The sequence below is a fragment of the Erpetoichthys calabaricus genome, chromosome 5 (assembly GCF_900747795.2).
Source record: "Erpetoichthys calabaricus chromosome 5, fErpCal1.3, whole genome shotgun sequence".
NCBI classification, from domain to species: Eukaryota; Metazoa; Chordata; class Cladistia; order Polypteriformes; family Polypteridae; genus Erpetoichthys; species Erpetoichthys calabaricus.
Window position 1 is genome coordinate 27,469,265 of NC_041398.2, and position 19,803 is coordinate 27,489,067.

At 40.2% G+C, this 19,803-nt stretch overlaps 1 protein-coding gene and 1 long non-coding RNA gene across 2 annotated transcripts in view; one reads left to right on the forward strand and one right to left on the reverse strand.

The window, feature by feature from the left end:
* Positions 1-19,803, forward strand: part of LOC127527783 (uncharacterized) — a 497,464-nt gene that overhangs the window by 145,912 nt on the left and 331,749 nt on the right. The window lies entirely within an intron of this gene.
* The window catches only part of LOC114643317 (macrophage mannose receptor 1-like), a 119,356-nt gene continuing 118,030 nt past the window's right edge, over positions 18,478-19,803 (reverse strand). The window contains exons 13-14 of the mRNA XM_051927546.1: positions 19,045-19,160; positions 18,478-18,955 (exon numbers count right to left, since the gene is read on the reverse strand). Coding sequence (XP_051783506.1) covers positions 18,817-18,955; positions 19,045-19,160 — 255 coding nt within the window. The 3' untranslated portion in view covers positions 18,478-18,816. The remainder of the gene's footprint in view (positions 18,956-19,044; positions 19,161-19,803) is intronic.

The following is a 19,803-nucleotide window of genomic DNA, read 5'->3' on the forward strand; positions in this document are numbered from 1 at the left end:
AAATGTAACCTAAATTTTCAAGCAGAATATCACACGTTGCCCCTCTTACCCTTACTTTTGTTGCATATATTATTAACTTTCTTCTCAATTTTTGTGTGCACTGTTTGCTTTGAATTTCACTAAAATATTTAAAAATGAAGATACCTGAACTGTGAAATATTTTTTGTACAATGAGTCATACTAGTGCCAGAACATCTATGTGGTAAATGCATTTGAACTATTTTGAACCTTTTGGAAACCTTCGTCAAACATAGCTACAACATAAATTAGCATTGAGAAGGCTGTAAATAAAGAAATACGCAAGAACCACTGGGAAGAGCATCAAAGTTTTCAGTCATTTCCTTCTTTGGTCTGAAAATAACCCTTCAACACTGACAGTCTGCTTTATTTTGTTCATGCACCAGGCTGACCACATACATTGCGTATGAGACCTCTTTCTAAATTTAAAGAATTGCAGCTTTGTGCATTTCATATTAAAAAAAAGAGACAAAAAAGTACAGCCTGAATAAGATTAAGGGAACAGTTAGAATTAACATATAGTCACTGGGACGTTCTTATATATATATATTTTTTTAAATCTGTATATACTGCATATATATGTGTGTGTTTATATACGTGTATATATATATAGTGTAAACACATTTAAATGTACAGTACATACAGTATATACTGTATATAAGAAAGTGTTAAGGGAACACTTAATCATCCCAGTCTAACACCAAGTCAGTGAAGCTTCAGGGATATCAATCTGTCCAGATAGGAAACAGAAGTGATTGTGAATCAACTTCACCTGCTTTGGTGCAAATGAAAGAGACAACAGATGACACTGGGTGTCAAAAGAAAATAGCTTTGCAGGTGGTGACCACAGACGATTTCTCTCTCCTCATCCTTCTTGACTGATTCTTCTCTAATTTTGCTTTTTGCTAGTGTCCTTATCACTACAGGTAGCATCAAGCGATACATGCAGCCAATTCAGGTTGCACAGGTAGTCCAGCTCATCCAGAATGAAAGTTTAGAGTGTCACCCAGCACAGTCTCACAAGCATGGAGGAGATACCAGCAGATGTGCCGTTACATGAGGAGAGCTGGGGGAACTTGCAGACCAGTAAATGGCATTGATGCCTTCATCATCTATGATTAACTGACTTGGTGTTAGATGATTAAGTGTACCCCTTCATTTTTTTAAGAAGTATATATATATATATATATATATATATATATATATATATATATATATATATACAGTGGAACCTCGAGATACGATCACCTCTGTATACGAGAAATTCAAGATACAAGGAAAGTATGAGCGAAAAATTCAGATCTAAATACGAGCATTCGCTCGCGTAACGAGCCACGTTCCAGGCTGTGGGTATGCGTGACACGTTTCCCGATCCGCCTCGAATAAGATCAATAACATGCTGCAGATGTTCTATCAGACGGTTGTGGGGAGCGCCCTCTTCTACGCAGTGGTGAGCTGGGGAGGCAGCATTAAGAAGAAAGACGCCTCACGCCTGGACAAACTGGTGAGGAAGGCAGGCTCTATTGTTGGCATGGAGCTGGACAGTTTAACATCTGAGGCAGCGCGACGGGCACTCAGCAGGCTCCTCTCAATTATGGAGAATCCACTGCATCCACTAAACAGTATCATCTCCAGACAGAACAGCAGCTTCAGCGACAGACTGCTGTCACTGTCCTGCTCCACTGACAGATTGAGGAGATCGTTCCTCCCCCAAACTATGAGACTCTTCAATTCCACCGGGGGGGGAGGGGGTAAACGTTAACATTTAACATTATACAAAGTTATTGTCTGTTTATCTATCTATCTCTGTGTGTGCCTCTGTCTCTCTCTGGCGCTGCCTGTGTGTGCGTGCGCGGCTCTCTCTCTCTCGGGCTGCCTGCGTGCCTCTGTCTCTCTCTGGCGCTGGATTCACATAAGCTGACGCTGCCCGCCCGCCAGCTCACTCAGTGTTCCTTGTTCTCCCCAAGCGTGAGGATCTACGCGTTTGTGCGCTTGTGATTTCATTGTTTTTTTTTGCATTTAATGTGAAAATAATTATTCCACGATGCCTCTCCCCACAGTAACCCGTTTCCTCCTCCCCACCTCCCCATCGTCTCCCTCAAGCCAGCCAGGACTCTTCATAAAAATTAACTACAGTTATATTATTTACCAGTGTTATTTATTAAAGGTAGACTACAGTATATATTATTTATCAGTGTTATTTGTTAGGAAAATTGATTTTTATGTTAATATTTTTGGGGCGCGGAACGGATTAACTGGATTACAATTATTTTCAATGGGGAAGTTTGTTCTAGATAAGAGAAATTCGCTGTACGAGCTCAGTGCTGGAACGAATTAAACTCATATCCCGAGGTTCCACTGTATATATATATATATATATATATATATATATATATATATATATATATATATATATACATACATATTGTATAGGTTTATTGAGCTCTGTACTCGTAAAGGTCAAGTGTCCTGTACAAGGAAAAATGGATTGAAGTGAGTAAATACGTAAAGTTTTCTTAAATTGAGCTAAATTTGTTTTAAACTTCTGCCTTTTTTTTATAAAACCCAACTGCATTTCAATTGGGCAGTTATTTTAAACTCTTAGTATGTGTCACATATGATTAGATAACCGAAGCCAGAGTTAAGTGTTATTTCCTAATGTTTACCACTTTTTTCAATTTATAAAGAATTCTAAATATTGTACCTTTAGATATTAACATTCATTTCTACTGAAAGCTTTAATAACTCAAAGAGTTGATAAATATATTGACACATAAAATGTGAACCCTGAAATGCAGTTATCAACATTGGTTTTTTTAATACCTTTTTGATTTTTAATACGTTTAATACTAAAAACATTGAGTCCTTACAATTCATATCTTCTTTGAAGCCTAATGACCTGTGGTGACACTCACCTGTAGAGCCAGCGTCATTGACTCTTGTTGTTTTCTTCTGTTCTTGTTTCTCCAATGGTGAGTAGGCCTCCTGGTCCCTTTCTTGAATACCCTCATAAATGTGTTCCTGTGTAATGGCTTCAACTTCTGAATCCACAGACACTTTGAACTCTGGCTGCTTGCCCTCTTTCTTCTTTGTCTGGTCTGGTTTCTGTAATGATGAGTAGACCTCCCGGTCCCTTTTCTGAAGCTCTTGATATGTGTGCTCTTCTTTCATGACTGCAACTTGTGAGCACACAGCCACTTTGAGCTCTGGTTAATTTCCTCTTCTTCTGTGTTTCTGCAGCTATTGATAACTTTCTCTACAGAGCTGAGTTCCTATTTCTTGGTTCTTCTAAAGACTCTTTCTTTCAACAATAGTAACCACCCTAAACATTTTTAATAAGCTACAGTGATTGCTAAGATTCATATTACATGTTTGAATTAGAGTAAACATCTGAAGACATGCAATTCATTTAATAGGACTGTCAGTGTAAAGGCCATTCAGGTAATGTGGCCAATGTTTGATCAGAAATCATTAGGAGATGATCAGCCCAGGGAAGAAATCCACAGTACAACAGGAGAATTTTGGACAAAAAAAGAGAGCAATCCAGGAACAACTTCTTTCAGTGCTCATTCTCTCTACTTTGTGGGACTTCTGATTGACTTGGGCATACTTCCATTGGACTAGCACTGGAAGTACTTCCTGGTCATAGACAAAAGAAGCCCCTCAACCTCATCCAGGCAAGTTGGAGTCAGGTGAGTAGGATGAACAAAGCTTGCCTGGGAGGTGTGGAGAAGAAGTAGAAACAAAGAGAGAGAGAGAGAAGAATTGTGTTTGCTTTGTGCCACTGTTGATGTCTCTCTTGTTAATAAACCTCATATTTATATTGGGAATTGTGTCTGTAAGGTTGTGTCTGAGGTATGGGGTGCTGCAATGCCTCTAGTGGTCACAGTGGGACGATGTATGCACCCGAAAAGAAGAAGCCTTTGATTTCACTCTTGTAAGAGCTGGTGCAAGGTTTGGGCGCATACACCGTCAGCATGGTGCTGTCAGATCTAAACACTAGTGTGGCAAATTGCTCACTTACTGAAGTGACCTTAGCTGCATGTGGAATTCCCATTTTACTTATGGTGCCAAGCACAGTTGCTTTGTGGTGCAGCAGTTTATTAGCCAGTGAAAGTGCTGTGCAGAAGCTGTCTGTTGCTACAGTCCTGCCTTTGTCCAGTCTGATAGCGGTCACGGGACATTGTATCTTTGACTGCCGGTACAACAAATAGTTCTGAGCAGACATCAACCATAGCGCTAATCTTGTGAAAAGAATGGAGATAAATGCCATCAACTCAGACAGGGAGAGGAAAGTTTGTTGTACCATGTGAACGTCACTGAGAGAATAAAACTGAATAATAAAAAAACAAGAGCTAACTTTTACAAGTAGCCAAAATTTACACTGGGTGTTACAGACTCAAATCAAATGCATGTTTTCATTATATTGTAGAAATAATAATAATAATAGCAGCTCACTACTCAAAGCGTGGAGCGCTCAGTCTCAAACTCAGGACCTTCGGGTTATAAGGAGGCATTCTTACCTCTGAGCCATTCAAAAATACGTGTAAATTCCCTGTCGATTGACATTTGAGCTTAGGTTTTTAACTCATTGACAGCAACGTGTAAATCAAATGCTTTTTTTTTCTTTGGTTATATTCTTGAATAAAAGCGCAAGTCTTCACACATTACTTCACACGTCACATCATTATTAGTATAACATGGAAATGTTTCTGCTTTAGGTATGTATTGAGCATTTCTTGCATTTTTCTCATTTCCTTTCATCCTGCACTTACCCAGATCTTTGTAGAAACAGAACACACATGAAATGCATGTATTCCAAATAACGATATAATGTATTATTCACCCTATATAACTCCAGGCACCTCACATACAGATAAGGAGCCTTGGCTTGAACTGGGAGAGTTGAGCTCTGTCAAGGCGGGGGATGGGATAGCAGGCTGTTTGCTGCTTGTGCTGAACGACACATTTACAAAACAAAAGACGCTGATGGAGAGGTGCAAAGGGATTTAACGTAGGCCGGGATTATGAGTTTTTTCATAGGCTTCAGGAATTCTAGTGTTAAAAATATGAAAGATAAGTTAAAATACGCCATCAAACATACTACTGTGTTTTCCATATAGGAAAACCTGACTATGCAGGAAGTGTCCCACCATTATGTAGCAACCTTAAAGTTCTGTTTCTTAATTCCTGTAAAAGAAGTTGATGATACACACACTCTTTACTGTAAGTCAGTGTTTCCCAACCTCGGTCCTGGAGACCCAGTGTGGCTGCAGGTTTTTGTTCCAACCAGATTCCTAATCAGTGACAACACCTGATAACACTGAGCTCATTTAATTAGCTGGTATTTTTTCTCTTATCCTACATTCAGAAAAGCACAACGGCATTATTTTTATATTTATAAGATATTTAGAAATATTTCTAATTTTGTTATAGATTTAAATGCTTAACTCTATTTTGTTGATTTCATTTTATTTTGCCCTTTCTCTGTGCAGTTTTCCCCCTGTGTTTGCATTTTATTAATGACAATTAAAAACAAGCATAGCAGGCACCCAGGCAAACAACACTGAATAATCAAAGGCTGCAAGTTTAGTATCAGACCCACTAATTAGTACTTTAGAATTTAGGTGGAGTGGTGGCTCTGAGGCTAGGGATCTGCACTGGCAATCGGTAGGTTGCCGGTTCAAATCCTGTGAATGCCAAAAGGGACTCTGCTCTGTTGGGCCCTTGAGCAAGGCCCTTAACCTACAATTGCTGAGCACTTCGAGTACTGAGAAAAGCGCTATATAAATGCAAAGAATTATTAGAATAGTAGAGAAGAATGAATTCTTCCTCCCTGTGGCATGTTAAACCTAAAACAAACTCTTCTTTACACTTCACTTGCAGATTTATATTCAAATCTAATGGCAAACAAGTAATGAAGAACTAACCAGTTAATGTTAGGATTAAGATATGGAGTATCAGTGGGTATTAATGGTTACTTTGCAGCTTTATCATTTAAAAGTTAATTAGATAATGGGGTCATTAGATAGAGGATGGGGACAGCACACAATAACTTGCCTGTAATGTTGCAGCTACAGTTGTTAGGTCTGTTTTTGTTGAGATAAAAAGATAGATAAATACTTTATTAATCCCAAGGGGAAATTCACATACTCCAGCAGCAGCATACTGATAAAAAACAATATTAAAGAGTGATAAAAATGCAGGTAAAACAGACAATAACTTTGTATAACATGATGGACCTGTGGCCTCAGGTGTTGAAGCAGCAGCCGCTCCATGGTCTTCATCACATGTGACGTCATGGTGACAGGCCTGAAGTCATTCATCTCACTAGGACATGATACATTTGGGACTGGGGTGATGCAAGATGTTTTCCAAAGCCTCAGGACTCTCCCCTGTTCCAGGCTCAGGTTGAAGATGCGCTGTAGAGGACTCCCCAGGTCCAGCGCACAGGCCTTCAACAGTCATGGCGATACTCCATCTGGACCCACTGCTTTGCTGGCACGAAGTCTCCTCAGCTTTTAACTTACCTGGGCTGCTGTAATTGTGGGTGGGGGAAACTCTCTCCTATGCTGGTATCAGCAGAAGGATGGGTGGAGGGTGCAGTACACCGAGGTGAGAGTGGGTTAGGGTGGTCAAACCTGTTAAAGAAGTTGTTCATCTAGTTTGCTCTCTCCACGTCTCTCTCGATGGTGGCACCCCGCTTCAAGCTGCAGCCAGTGATGATCTTCATCCCATCACACACTTCCTTCATGCTGTTATTCTGCAACTTCTGCTCCAATGTGACAGGTTTGTTCTAATTCTTCTAATGTGACAGGTCATAATAAGCTTTTAATAACATAAATCATGTTGTACTCGCCAGAATTCGTCATCCAGGTCAAAAGGAGAAATTAGACAACTATAGAAATTTAAGAAGGTAGGCAAATCAAATCAATATTTTTTGAATATAACTGAATAATCAAGCTCCTTAAAAATGAAGTTATGATTAAAGTTTACTTTACCAGCTGCACTAATTTTAATTGAATTTAATGTAATAAAGTATTAGTGATTTCATAATAACTATGAAGAACAATTCCAAAATGATTCATGGGCTGTGTATTTTTGATGTTTATTTGTTTTATGCAGGAGCTGCTCTCAACTTCAGAAGTAACTGCAGAAGAACAGACGATTGAGCCCTGGATATCTACATCACAGAATGAGACTCCACAGAAAATCCTAAAATCTTACTAAGTGAAATTTATAAACTGCTCTGTCAGCCACATTTGCTTGTTTTAAGTATTAGGATGCTCCAATCTAAAATGTTTGTACTTAAATTTGAAAGGGAATGTCTTTCAGTCGAAAAGTTTGTCTATTGTTTAGTAACATCACCAACAGCTCTTCAGTATGGGCAAAGGGCTCATTCCATCCTGAAAAATGGCAAATGGGGGACAATGCAGCTGAAAGAAAATGAGTTTCAAGGGAAACAAAATGAGCGCTGGAGCACATGATGGAAATGAAAAAGGAAGATGGAGAGGAATGGTTACAAAGCTCAATAGTGAAAATTAGGGATAATGGGATTTTCCTTTCATTTTGTTTTAAAGAGGCAAAATTATTGAAGATTGCACCATATCGTGTGTTCTCCCTTCTCCACGGTAAATTGGTGTTGGCTGTGTACTTCAGATTTTGATTTGTGTGAAAAAAATAGCAATATCACTTCAAGTACGTTTGCAGTCATTTTTTACCTGAGTAAGTGCAGGGATGACAGATTCGATTATTATTTACTTCACTATAAAAAGTAATATGAATGATTGTAAGTGTGAACATTTTTTCTGTGATTCTTTTCTAGCTGTTTGCTAAATGGAGACAGCAGTTCACATCTGAAGTAACAAGTTTCAGTGATGTCAGCAACAGCAGCTGGAGAGGATTTGTTGAAATAAAAAGGACATACAAATGCAGTCAAGTGAGAGCCAGAAGAGAAACACAGTGAAAGGGAGTATCTAAAAAAAAAAAAAGAGGTATAACAATATCGCCAATTGTAGCAATTTTGAAAAACACTGGAATGTGATATAAACACTGATGAAAGACCTCTGTTTCTACACAGGTGGCACCATCCGCTTTAATAAAAGAATAAGAGTATGTTTATTTGTGTGTCCATCCTGTTGCTATTTTTCTTTTATTCCAAGAGATGGTGTGTCAAAAAGATTTGTAGTAATAAAATACATTACAGACGTTACCAATGCTTTACAAATCCCATATCAAATGACACATAAAATGAGACATATGCATTGTATTTGTCATTCCATCAGATGGCACATCACAAACATTTTTAGCACTTCATGACTATAAATGTTTAGGATGCGCCATCTGTCTGTGGGAATGACAAATGCAATACATTTTATTACTACAAGGATTGCAAAATACATTCCAATCAATGGTGAACTGCTAATATTAATGTTGTGGTCTAAGTTGATTACTTAGCTTTTAACACATCGTAGATTAAGCATAGCTAGTGTATTAGTAAAATTGTGACATGTTTATTGCATAAAGAGCTGAAAAAGGAGTTTTTAAAGGAAATTAATTGAATGTTTTCAACATTGAGGTGACTCTCTTATATTTAAAAGCTGTGCCCTTTATTTCAGATACTGTAGATCTTCATGTATAAATAGTTTAGAGGTTGTGGTGTTAAGAAGCTCAAATTTGATCCACTTAGGCTTGTATGGATTTAAATTGTATTTCTTTATACAGTTTTTTTAATTTGAAAAGCAGAAGGTGGTAAATAAATTACTCAATAAATAAAAGTCCCTTTAGTGCAATTTATGATTGTGAGGAGCCAGAAGTATTGCTGTGTAAATTAATAAAAAGTATATATAGTATATATGAGGAGGTACCCAAAAAATAACCAGAATTGAAAAAAAACATTGTTTTCATAATTTTTACTTACTGAAAATGTAATCTCCTTCAAAGTACTCTCCATGTGAATGAATGCACTTGTCCTAATGGTTCTCCTACTAGTGTAAATATTTTTGGAATTGCTGAAGAGGGACGTTGTCCAAGGCCTGCAGCGATTTTTCTTTGACTTCATCCATGGTACAAATTTGAGTTCTTTTTTCATATGCAGGAACAAGAAAAAGTCACACGGAGAAAAGATCAGGTGAGTAGGGAGGGTGGCAAGAACTCCAAGACACACAAGTTAATTCAGAAACCTTTTCAATTGTCCGACGACGATCTCTGTAAACTGCATTGCAAACTTTTTCAAGATTTTCGTTATTCCTGATTGTGGAAGTTTAGCCATATCTTTTTTGGTCTTCAAGTGACATTTCACCTCGTTTGAAACACGAAAAACTACTCGTAGACCTGTGTTTTACTTAAAGCTTCCTCTTTAAAAGCAGTTTCAAGCATCACAACAGTTTCAGCAGCTGTTTTCCCTAAGAGAAAACAAAATTTAACGCAGATCACCCATCACAAAAATCGCAGAACATGTTTAATAAGCACCAAGAAAAATCAACACAGAATGCCGTATGAATAGTACAGAGCAACGCCACTTGGCAGACTGCCACAGAATATTGTATGTATGCTACATCAAGCAGCGAAATTCAAGAACTAAGTCTGGGTTGCGTGCTGGGTATAGATTCCAGTTATTTTTGGCTATCCCGTTGTATGTTACTAAAAACTAGGGAAATTTCTGCTCCTTGGGGTCAGATGATGTACCCTGAGTCTTCTCTTCAGACTTTACAGAAGGCTGCTTGTCTAAAATTAAAAGTCTCACAGCGCCAATTAGTAAGCAGACCACCTCTTTACAGCTTCAAACACAACGCTGGATATAGCCGTGTCACCTGGGGCTGAAATAATCATTGAGGAATGACAGAAAGGAAAGAAGTAATGAAAAATAAATGTTCAGTTATTCTTAAACACTGTAGAGAACAAATCAAAGAATGTTATGATCAAACACTTCAATGCATCTGTGAGATTGTAATTCAAGTACGAAATGAGCAGTTCTTCTCTGTGTTATGTAAAAATAAATAAGATTCTTCAGTCTCCATCCCATCATCCATAACTGTCAAAGGTATCAATATATAAATAATATTCTATCAGATCTCTCTTTCTCTTGTAGATATGTGTCTGTGCTCACTGGGCAGAAGCAGACGCCCATTTAACATCTCAAACACAGGGCAGCCAGTTCATCTTCTTGAACGAGCCTGTCAGGCCTTTTCACTCCTCCTGCCATCTTCAGCATTTTGTCTCCTTTGCTGCTAATAACTTTGTGAGACTCAGAAGCATTTTGTGTATAAATATTTATCTATCGGCAGCATGGTGGCACAGTGGGTAGCACTGCTGCCTCTCAGTTAGGAGACCCGGGTTTGCTTTCCGGGTCCTCCCTGCGTGGAGTTTGCATGTTCTCCCTGTGTCTGCGTGGGTTTCCTCCCCCATTCCAAAGTAATGCAGATTAGGTGCATTGGTGATTCTAAATTGTCCCTAGTGTGTGCTTGGTGTGTGTGTGTGTGTGTGTGTGTGTGTGTGTGTGCCTTGTGGTGGGCTGGCGCCCTGCCCGGGGTTTGTTTCCTGCCTTGCGCCCTGTGTTGGCTGGGATTGGCTCCAGCAGACCTCTGTGACCCTGTAGTTAGGATGTAGCAGGTTGGATAATGGATGGATGGATATTTATCTATGATGTATTTTAAATGCCTGCTTCTTGTGAAAATTTATTTGTATGTTCCTAGTGTATGTTGTTTGTTTTCTTACAATGTTTTCCCTGAAGAAAGTAGTATTTTAATATTTGAGTTTTGCTTATTTAAACAGAACACAACATTTTAAATTTATAAATACAGAATATATAAGTTATGGCCACTGGAACTGGATATAGCATAAATGATGGAAAATAGGCATATGTAGTTTAACTTCCACTAAATTTACTAACAAATAATAAGAATGTCCATTATTGCTGATATGCAGGCCTGATGGATGACCATATGGATAACCAAACTAATGAATCAGTGGTAGTTGGGGTCCTTGAGCACTGCGGAGATCTCATCGGACATAAAAGGTAAGATGGAGTCAGGCTGAAGGTGTGGAGAGCAGATCAGATTTACCTGCTTATCCCTCTAGTGAGTGTCAGTTAACAATGATAGCTCATTCATAAGTAGAGTGTGAATGAAGTGAGGCAACTGTCTAAGTTTATAGGTTTGCAACTAATAGTAGTTTTAGCAAAAACTTGTGTCTAAGGTTTAGTCACATTATGCTTCTCGGTATCCACAGAGGGCCCTATTCAAGTTGACATGCCATTACCATTTGCTATTGTAAAGTCTGATTATGGAAGATGTAATAAGATCTTGTAGGGTTTAAAAATGAAAGAAAGGATGTAACATCACAGCTGAATACCACCATTCCATTCCTCCATAGACAACTTGTATAAATAAAATGTGTGATGTGTTTGTTACATGGACAGCTGCACAAAAGTTAAATGATGTGTTAAACTAGAAGGCATGGAGCTCAAATTCATTTTTAAAGTTCAAATTCTTAGTCTTTGCTAAGAGATTGTTTTTTATCCCTTAAAATTTTGTATGTGAAGAAACATAAATAAATAAATCTATATATATAATTCACTAAGCAGCCGCCAGCGCACACAAGACAACCATGGAGCACGCAAGACAGAGCCACACCCGCCAACTCACAGAGCCCCACCCACCAACTCTAAGACCATGGGATATGACGACAACTCACAGAGCCACGCACACCAACTTGGACGCAACAACTCACCAATCACCGCGTCAGTCGCGTTCATCTCTGCTACAGTCCACATGCACCTCTGAGCCACGTTGACTTTTCATTATTCTTTTCGGTTACGACGCACGAACACGTCTACCATCGCAAACTGTTTTACACATTGCATACAGCAATTTGCATCCGCGACAAACGTGCTTCTTCTTAGATGGTCCTGCAGGAACACGGAAAACGTTTGTCTACAAAATTTATACCATACTCCTTATTCCCCGGCCCGTGTCCACCCTCGCTTTCCAGGCATTCACACTGCCTGCTCATGTGCCCGGATGCAACAACTCACCAAACATCGCGTAAGTCGCTTTCGTCTCTGCTACAGTCCACATGCACCTCTGAGCCACGCTGACTTTTCATTATTCTTTTCGGTTACGATGCACGACCACATCCACCATCGCGAACCATGGGATATGAATGACGGAGCCCCGCCCACCAACTCTAACCCTCCTCCCACGTGATAGGGAACGCACGGCAGAGCCCCGCCCGCCAACTCTAACCATCCTCCCATGTCCACCATACTCACTCGCTTTGGTCTGTACTACAGTCCACATCCAGCTGTGAGCCACGTTGACTGTTCATTTGCCTACCATGGCCACCGCTTCAAATGTATTTCATGGAAACATCACTTCTTTCAATGTTATACAAATTCCTGCATCAGGTAACTGTTTGTTTCTATCAGTCAGGTTTTCCTGGAAAAATGTCATCGGCGAAACTGTTACTCTCGAACTTCGCAACATGGCTGTTAGCTTTGTTTGCCAACATTGGGATAACTTCGGTGACGTGCTGTCCATTGTTGTTAGTCACAGAAGCATTGTTATACAGTCTGCTCAACAATACGTTGACTACATGAATACGTCCGGAGTCTATGGTGGCGAGGCAGAAATTGTGGCAATGTCCCAAATGCTTCCAGCTACTATCACCATTTACTTCCGAGAACGTCCTCATGCCTCTCCTCGAGTTTACAATCCGGCCCAACGTCTCTCCATATCCCTGCTCTTTAGTGGTCCTTTGGATCATGGGCATTACGAGGTTCTCATGCCTCTCAAATGCACACGTGATGACCTTCTGGTGCCATCTATTGACACTGTCGGTATGTGCACACAGGGTACACACCCATGTGATTGCCACACTGATGTGACGTCACCTGCCCACTCTCCTCTTCCTGAAAAACATTTACAAACACTTTTCACACCGGAATTTCAATGCAACATTTGCTCCAAAACCTTCACGCTCCAGAAACATCTCAAAGCACATTTAAACACACTCTCCCCTGAACAAACGCATTCCACACAGGACTTTCAATGCACCATTTTTTCCAAAAGCTTCCGAGTGCAGAGATATCTGAACGCACATTTAAAAAAACACAACACTAAACGAATGAGGCAATGTGAACATTGCCAGCAATGCTTTAAAACAACTCACACTCTCAAGAAACACTTACAAACTCATTCCACTCACACCTTCAATTGCACATTTTGTAACGAGGACTTCACAGGTGAGATGGATCTCCACAACCATGTGCAGATCCATTCAACACAAACATTTGTACGCAAAATTTGCGACAAAAACTTTCACGCACGCAGATATCTTACTAACCATCTCAAAACACATTCCCTGATGAATTCCTTTCAGTGTCAACACTGCTCCAAAACCTTCACGCGCCACAAATATCTCAAAGCACACTTAAACACACACTCCACTGAACAAGCGCATTCCAAACAGATCTTTCAATGCACCATTTGTTCCAAAATGTTCCGAGTGCAGAGATATCTCAACACGCATTTAAAAACACACTCCACTGAACGAATTATGCAATGTGAACATTGCCAGCAATGCTTTGAAACAACTCGTGCTTTTAAGAAGCACTTACAAACTCATTCCATTTCCTTTCAGTGTCAACACAGCACTAAATCATTCATGCACAATCATCGCATTCAGTTTTCCGCAGCTTTTCAAGAAGATACCGCCATTCACGTACAAGAACATAACATTGGCCTACCTACCGCACTATGTACTTCTTGCATTGCTCTTCATTGGCCAGCAGAGGTCAACACATCTGGACATTACACTAAGTGTTGTCATACTGGCAAGGTGTCTTTGCCACTGCTATTCAAACCTCTTCTTTTATTACAAGACTTCTTGACTGGCAAGAACCCGCCGTCCCGAAATTACTGTGATCATATCAGGGAATACAACTCTGCTTTAGCTTTCGCGTCAATGGGCGCACACATCGCTCAGCCATTTGGACACGGACCGTATGCTTTCAGAATCCACGGTCAAATTTATCACCAGGTCTCTCCTTTATATACCAATCCTGACACGTCACCACAATATGGTCAGCTATATATCTTCGATTCTGCTGAGGCTACCTCTCAACGTTTGCAAAAGGGATGTAGTAGCGCTTGCAGTAACATTTTGTTGCTTCAACTAGACAAGATGATATGACAGGTTAATCCCTTCGCAGTCTTACATGCAAATGCATGACATTATCACTCACAGTAAATCTGCAGCTGCTGTACGAATGGTATTCATGGAAAATCCAACTCTGGATATGAGAAGGTATAATGCCCCATCCTGTCAAACTGAAGTTGCTGCTATCTTTGTAGGTGAAGACGGGGAACCTCTTGCACAACGCGACATTTGCATATACCCAAGGGGAGATTCTTGCAAACATATCTCTGTACTCAATATGAACTGTGACCCCATGGTTTATCCACTGCTGTTCCCTTACGGAGATCCAGGCTGGCACATACAATTGACCCATGTTGAGGAAAAGCGAACTGTGAAAAAAACACAAGTCACACAGCTCCAATTTTATGCTTTCAGGTTTGCCATGAGATCTTCATTTAGTGTCTTGCATTCCAGTGGCAAACTCTTCCAGCAATACATCGTCAATGCATATGTCAGAACAGAAGGCGTGCGTTTACATTACCTATGGTCGCATCAACAAGATTTGCGTGTAGAGCAATACAGAGGACTTATGGATGCTGTCACTGCAAAAGCACAACACCATAACCTCCGCCCTGGACAATTGATCATTCTTCCCTCTACCTTTCAAGGCAGTCCAAGGTACATGCAACAGAACTACCAAGACGCGATGGCAATTGTCCGCAAATGCGGAAAGCCTGACTTATTCCTAACCTTCACCTGCAATCCTGCTTGGCCGGAAATCTATAACGCCATTTTCCATCATGAGCAAACAGAACTCAGACCTGACATCGTTGCTCGCGTCTTTCATATCAAACTGCGACATTTCCTAACAGATATTCTGGAAAAGAATATTTTCGGCAATGTTCTTGCTTACATCTTCGTCATTGAATTCCAAAAACGAGGATTGTCTCATTGCCATATGTTACTTACACTTGACTCACAATCCAAAATAAGGACCAAGGATGATATAGACAAATATGTCTGCTCTGAGCTTCCAAATCCCGAAATACACCCTCGACTTTTCCAAATTGTCACTAAATGCATGGTGCATGGTCCGTGTGGAATGCTCAACGCCAAATCACCTTGCATGAAAGACGGCACATGTACCAAAAATTTCCCAAAGGACTTCCAAAGGACTCAAGAAAACATACAAGGATACCCCATATACCGCCAAAGACAGGGGAGAACTGCCATTGTTGGCAAATACAATATCAACAACTGTTGGATAGTTCCTTACAATCCCTGGCTTTCTCAGAAATTCAATACACATATTAACGAAGTTTGCGCGTCCATTCAATGTATCAAGTACTGTATCTATATAAGTACGTGAACAAAAAACACGACTCTGTATCCATTGCACCAGCCGATGGTATTTTCCAACATGATGAAATACAGACTTTCCTTGACGGTAGGTATGTTAGTGCTTCTGAGGCTATGTGGCGTTTGAACGAGTACAGTCTTTCAGAAAAATCTCGCGTGATTACACGATTACCAGTTCATTTGCCGGAACAACAAATCATCTTCTTTCATGAGGGTCACGAGGAACAAGCGCTACAAAGACAAGCCAACAAAAACACTATGCTGTTAGCATGGTTTGAACTCAACAAAACAGATCCTGAAGCTGTGGAGTTACATTACACTGATGTTCCCCAACATTACACATTCCAAAAATCCTCTGGAAAATGGAAAAAGAGAATCAGAGGAGGCACAAAAGTGATCGGTAGAATGCCTGCTGTTGCCATTAACGACACCGAACGTTATTACCTCAGACTTCTCCTTACCCGTTCCGTAGGCGTCACAAGTTTCCACCATTTACGAACAGTCAACGGCGTTGAATGTGACACTTTCAAAGAAGCTTGCCAACAATTAGGTCTTCTTAAAGACAACACGATATGGCATGATACTCTTACAGAGGCATCCCAGATACGAATGCCACGATTCTTTCGAGAACTTTTCGTTTTCATCTGTGTCTTAGGCGAACCACACAACGTTCCACGCCTTTGGGACACACATAAACTCTCCCTTTCTGAGGACTTTCTCACAAAATATTCCACAAGCACCGCTTGCATGTATGCTCTTGCGGACATTAATGACATGCTGCAACCACATGGCCTCAACCTGCACAAATTACACCTACCCCCCACTGACATTTCTCCACTGTGTCATTCATCTCCCACCTTCGACGCTCAGGCTGAACACTCACACGCTATGGAACACTACGACAAACTCAACACAGAACACAAACACGCTGTTGATACTGTTTTACACACTGCATATAGTGATTCCCATTCCCGACAAACATGCTTCTTCTTAGATGGTCCTGCAGGAACAGGGAAAACCTTTGTCGACAAAACCCTGATTCATACCATCAGAGCTAGGGGAGACATTCCTACAACCGTAGCATCTACAGGAATAGCTGCAAAATTATTACCTGGTGGACGAACTGCACATTCCGTTTTTAAAATACCGTTGAAGCTGAATACTACTTCCACATGCAACATCAAACCTACCTCGCCACATGCTCAACATCTTCTGCAATCCAAATTGATTATATGGGACAAGGCGCCAATGACACATGCATACGCATTCCAGGCAGTTGACAGGTTATTACGTGACCTCACGGGTGACACGCAGCCATTTGGAGGCAAAACAATACTATTGGGTGGAGATTTCTGACAAATACTCCCCGTCATTATGCGTGGCTCCCACACACTTACTGTCACCAGTTGCATTAACAAGCAACCTTTGTGGCATCACATGCATGTTCTTACACTGACGACAAATATGAGAGCTCTTTCTGAAGAACAACATTTCATACAATGGCTTCTCGATGTTGGAGACGGGAAAAACGGAACACCTGTGACATTGCCTTCACATTGTTTTCCTTTTATTTTTGATCCCGTTCAACAACTGTATGGTGACATCGACTTCTCAACTGTCACTCTGGAACAACTTAGCACGCAAGCTATATTAAGCGTCACCAATGAAGACTCGCTACACCTTAATTAACAAGTACTGAAACTTTTCCCTACCGATGAGGTGACTTTTACGAGTGTGGACTCCATCGTCACAGACGATCCTGCAGATCAACTTTCATTCCCCGAAGAATTTCTTAATAGTCTTACTCCCACTGGCATGCCATCACATAAACTCAAAATTAAAATTGGTTCAGTCATCATGCTTCTCAGACACCTCCTGCCTGCAAACGGTCTCTGTAATGGCACTAGACTGTCTGTTATCAGCATTCACCGCAATGTACTGGAGTGTAAAACTATCGCAGCTCCTACCTCACAAACTGTCCTTATTACCCAGATATTCCTGACCGCATCAGATTCAAATTTGCCTTTTACTTTTACATGAAGACAATTTCCTGTTAGATTGGCCTTTGCAATGACAATTAATAAGGCACAGGGCCAAACTTTCAAAAAGATATGCATGTATCTGCCAAAACCAGTTTTCAGTCACGGACAATTGTATGTTGCTCTCTCCAGAGTTCCATCTTTTCATTCACTCACAGTCGTATCCTCAAACCCACCCCATCCGGGTGGAATTAGGGGGGGGGAGGGGGTAAACGTTAACATTATATAAAGTTATTGTCTGTTTTTTCCTGCATTATTATCAATCTTTAATTCAATATTGTTTTTTGTATCAGTATGCTGCTACTGGAGTATGTGAATTTCCCTTTGGGATTAATAAAGTATCTATCTATCTATCTATCTATCTATCTATCTATCTATCTATCTATCTATCTATCTATCTATCTATCTATCTATCTATCTATCTATCTATCTATCTATCTATCTATCTATCTATGATGGTGTGAAAGATGAATGTTCTATTCGTTCCCTTATACAAATTCATTCAGCTTTATGAAACCATTCAGCATGCTTTGCTGAGCAAACAGAACAAAAATATTTTGTTAAAATGACTCAAGGTCAAAGCATTCCACACATGAGTCTGCCTTATCATAGATGGAGCACCAATCCATTGTGATGAACACTTATTCACACGCTCATTTTCAGTCATGCTGGGCCAGTTTACAGTGACCATGATTATGGGATGTGGGAGAGAAGCCAAAGTAAGCCAGAAAAAACTCCACAAGAAACAGTGAGCTGGTCAGGATGGGATTTGAACTGAGGCTAATGGAACTATGAGGAAACCGCACTAACCACTGAGCCACACTTTTAGAAAGATTTAAAGTTAAAAGATGCCAATGCTTAGTCAAGAATCAGCTGCTGGGTATGTTAGTGAGCAACAGGAGAACACACAAACCTTAAAAAATAAATGTTCAAAAAAGAAAAGTCTTCAAAAAAGCCAATCACACAGACACTTTAGCGATGGACTGGTTCTAGCAAACTCCATGAAGAATCCTCCATTAAATTGACAAACAAGCATTTCACATAAATGTGTCTAAAAAGCTAACCTCAAATGATCTTGTCAAGTTATTTAGACCCCCTAAACATTGTCAGGCTTGTTAATTCATTTGGGGTCTTTCAGGTTTGGTGAACCAAAGTGTAAATGCAACTTATCTTGGTGGTCACATCAGACAAGTATTCAAGCAAAGTGTAAATGTGACCACTGAGGGGGACAATGTGACAGTGGGGGAGCTCTACAGCACATCTACCCTCGTCCTTTGCCACTCCCACCTGTGCTCTTCTCACAGATCCATTTGATTGTCATGGCACACACGGAAGGTTTGAGACCGTCACCTGTTAACATGGCACAGCATTCAGCTGAGTTACTGTTGTCCAAAGGGAATCTGTGAAGAGAGAAAAGAGTAAGCATGAGACACCTGAGAGATGATACAACAGGTCTGTCTGATAAACAGGCTGAGAATAAGAAGACCACCTCTGTGAGTCCAACAGGGTCCCATCCACCCAGTGCCAGCCTGACTCATTTTTCTTCAGTCCAATCCAGTAGGCACCCTGCACTGCCAGACTCTTGATGTGTTGTGTAACTTTGTTCTGCAGGAGAAAGAGTGACATCACATCATAATGGACTGAACAGCTGACAGTGAACACCCCACTGTCATTGTGTTGGGTGTGAAGAGTAGTGACTGGCGATGACATTTGTGACACTGGAGTGACAAGCTGAGACACTGTGACAAACTGTACTTTTATTAATAGTTCCTGTGCTGCATGAATCTCAGAATCGCTAAATTGTAAGACCACATAAATAACACTCATCGTCTCACTTTGTTTACTTATTTAGACACAGATTGCTCTATTGGGTAATTCATAAGTGACATTCCCAATCAAGCATTATTTAAAAAAATAAAAATCGTAGTGCGCTGTGTGGCCTGTGATGAACTGATGTGAAAGAAATCCAAACACTGATGTGCTTTATGAGCTTCTGTGTGCACAGCCTGCCATTGTAGATGAAATGTTACTCACTAAATGGACTTCTGTAGACCACCTTGATGGGGACCACACACTGCTGGTCAGGTCTGATAGTTTGCACTGCTGATGTCTTTTCATATTTGATGTTTTCTTGATACTCACCACATGCTGCTCTGTGTGTTCTGACTTTATACAATGTGATACGATTCAGACAAATATAGTTGTGTCAATTAACAGTAAAAGATTAAAATTCTGTACAGTTATTAAT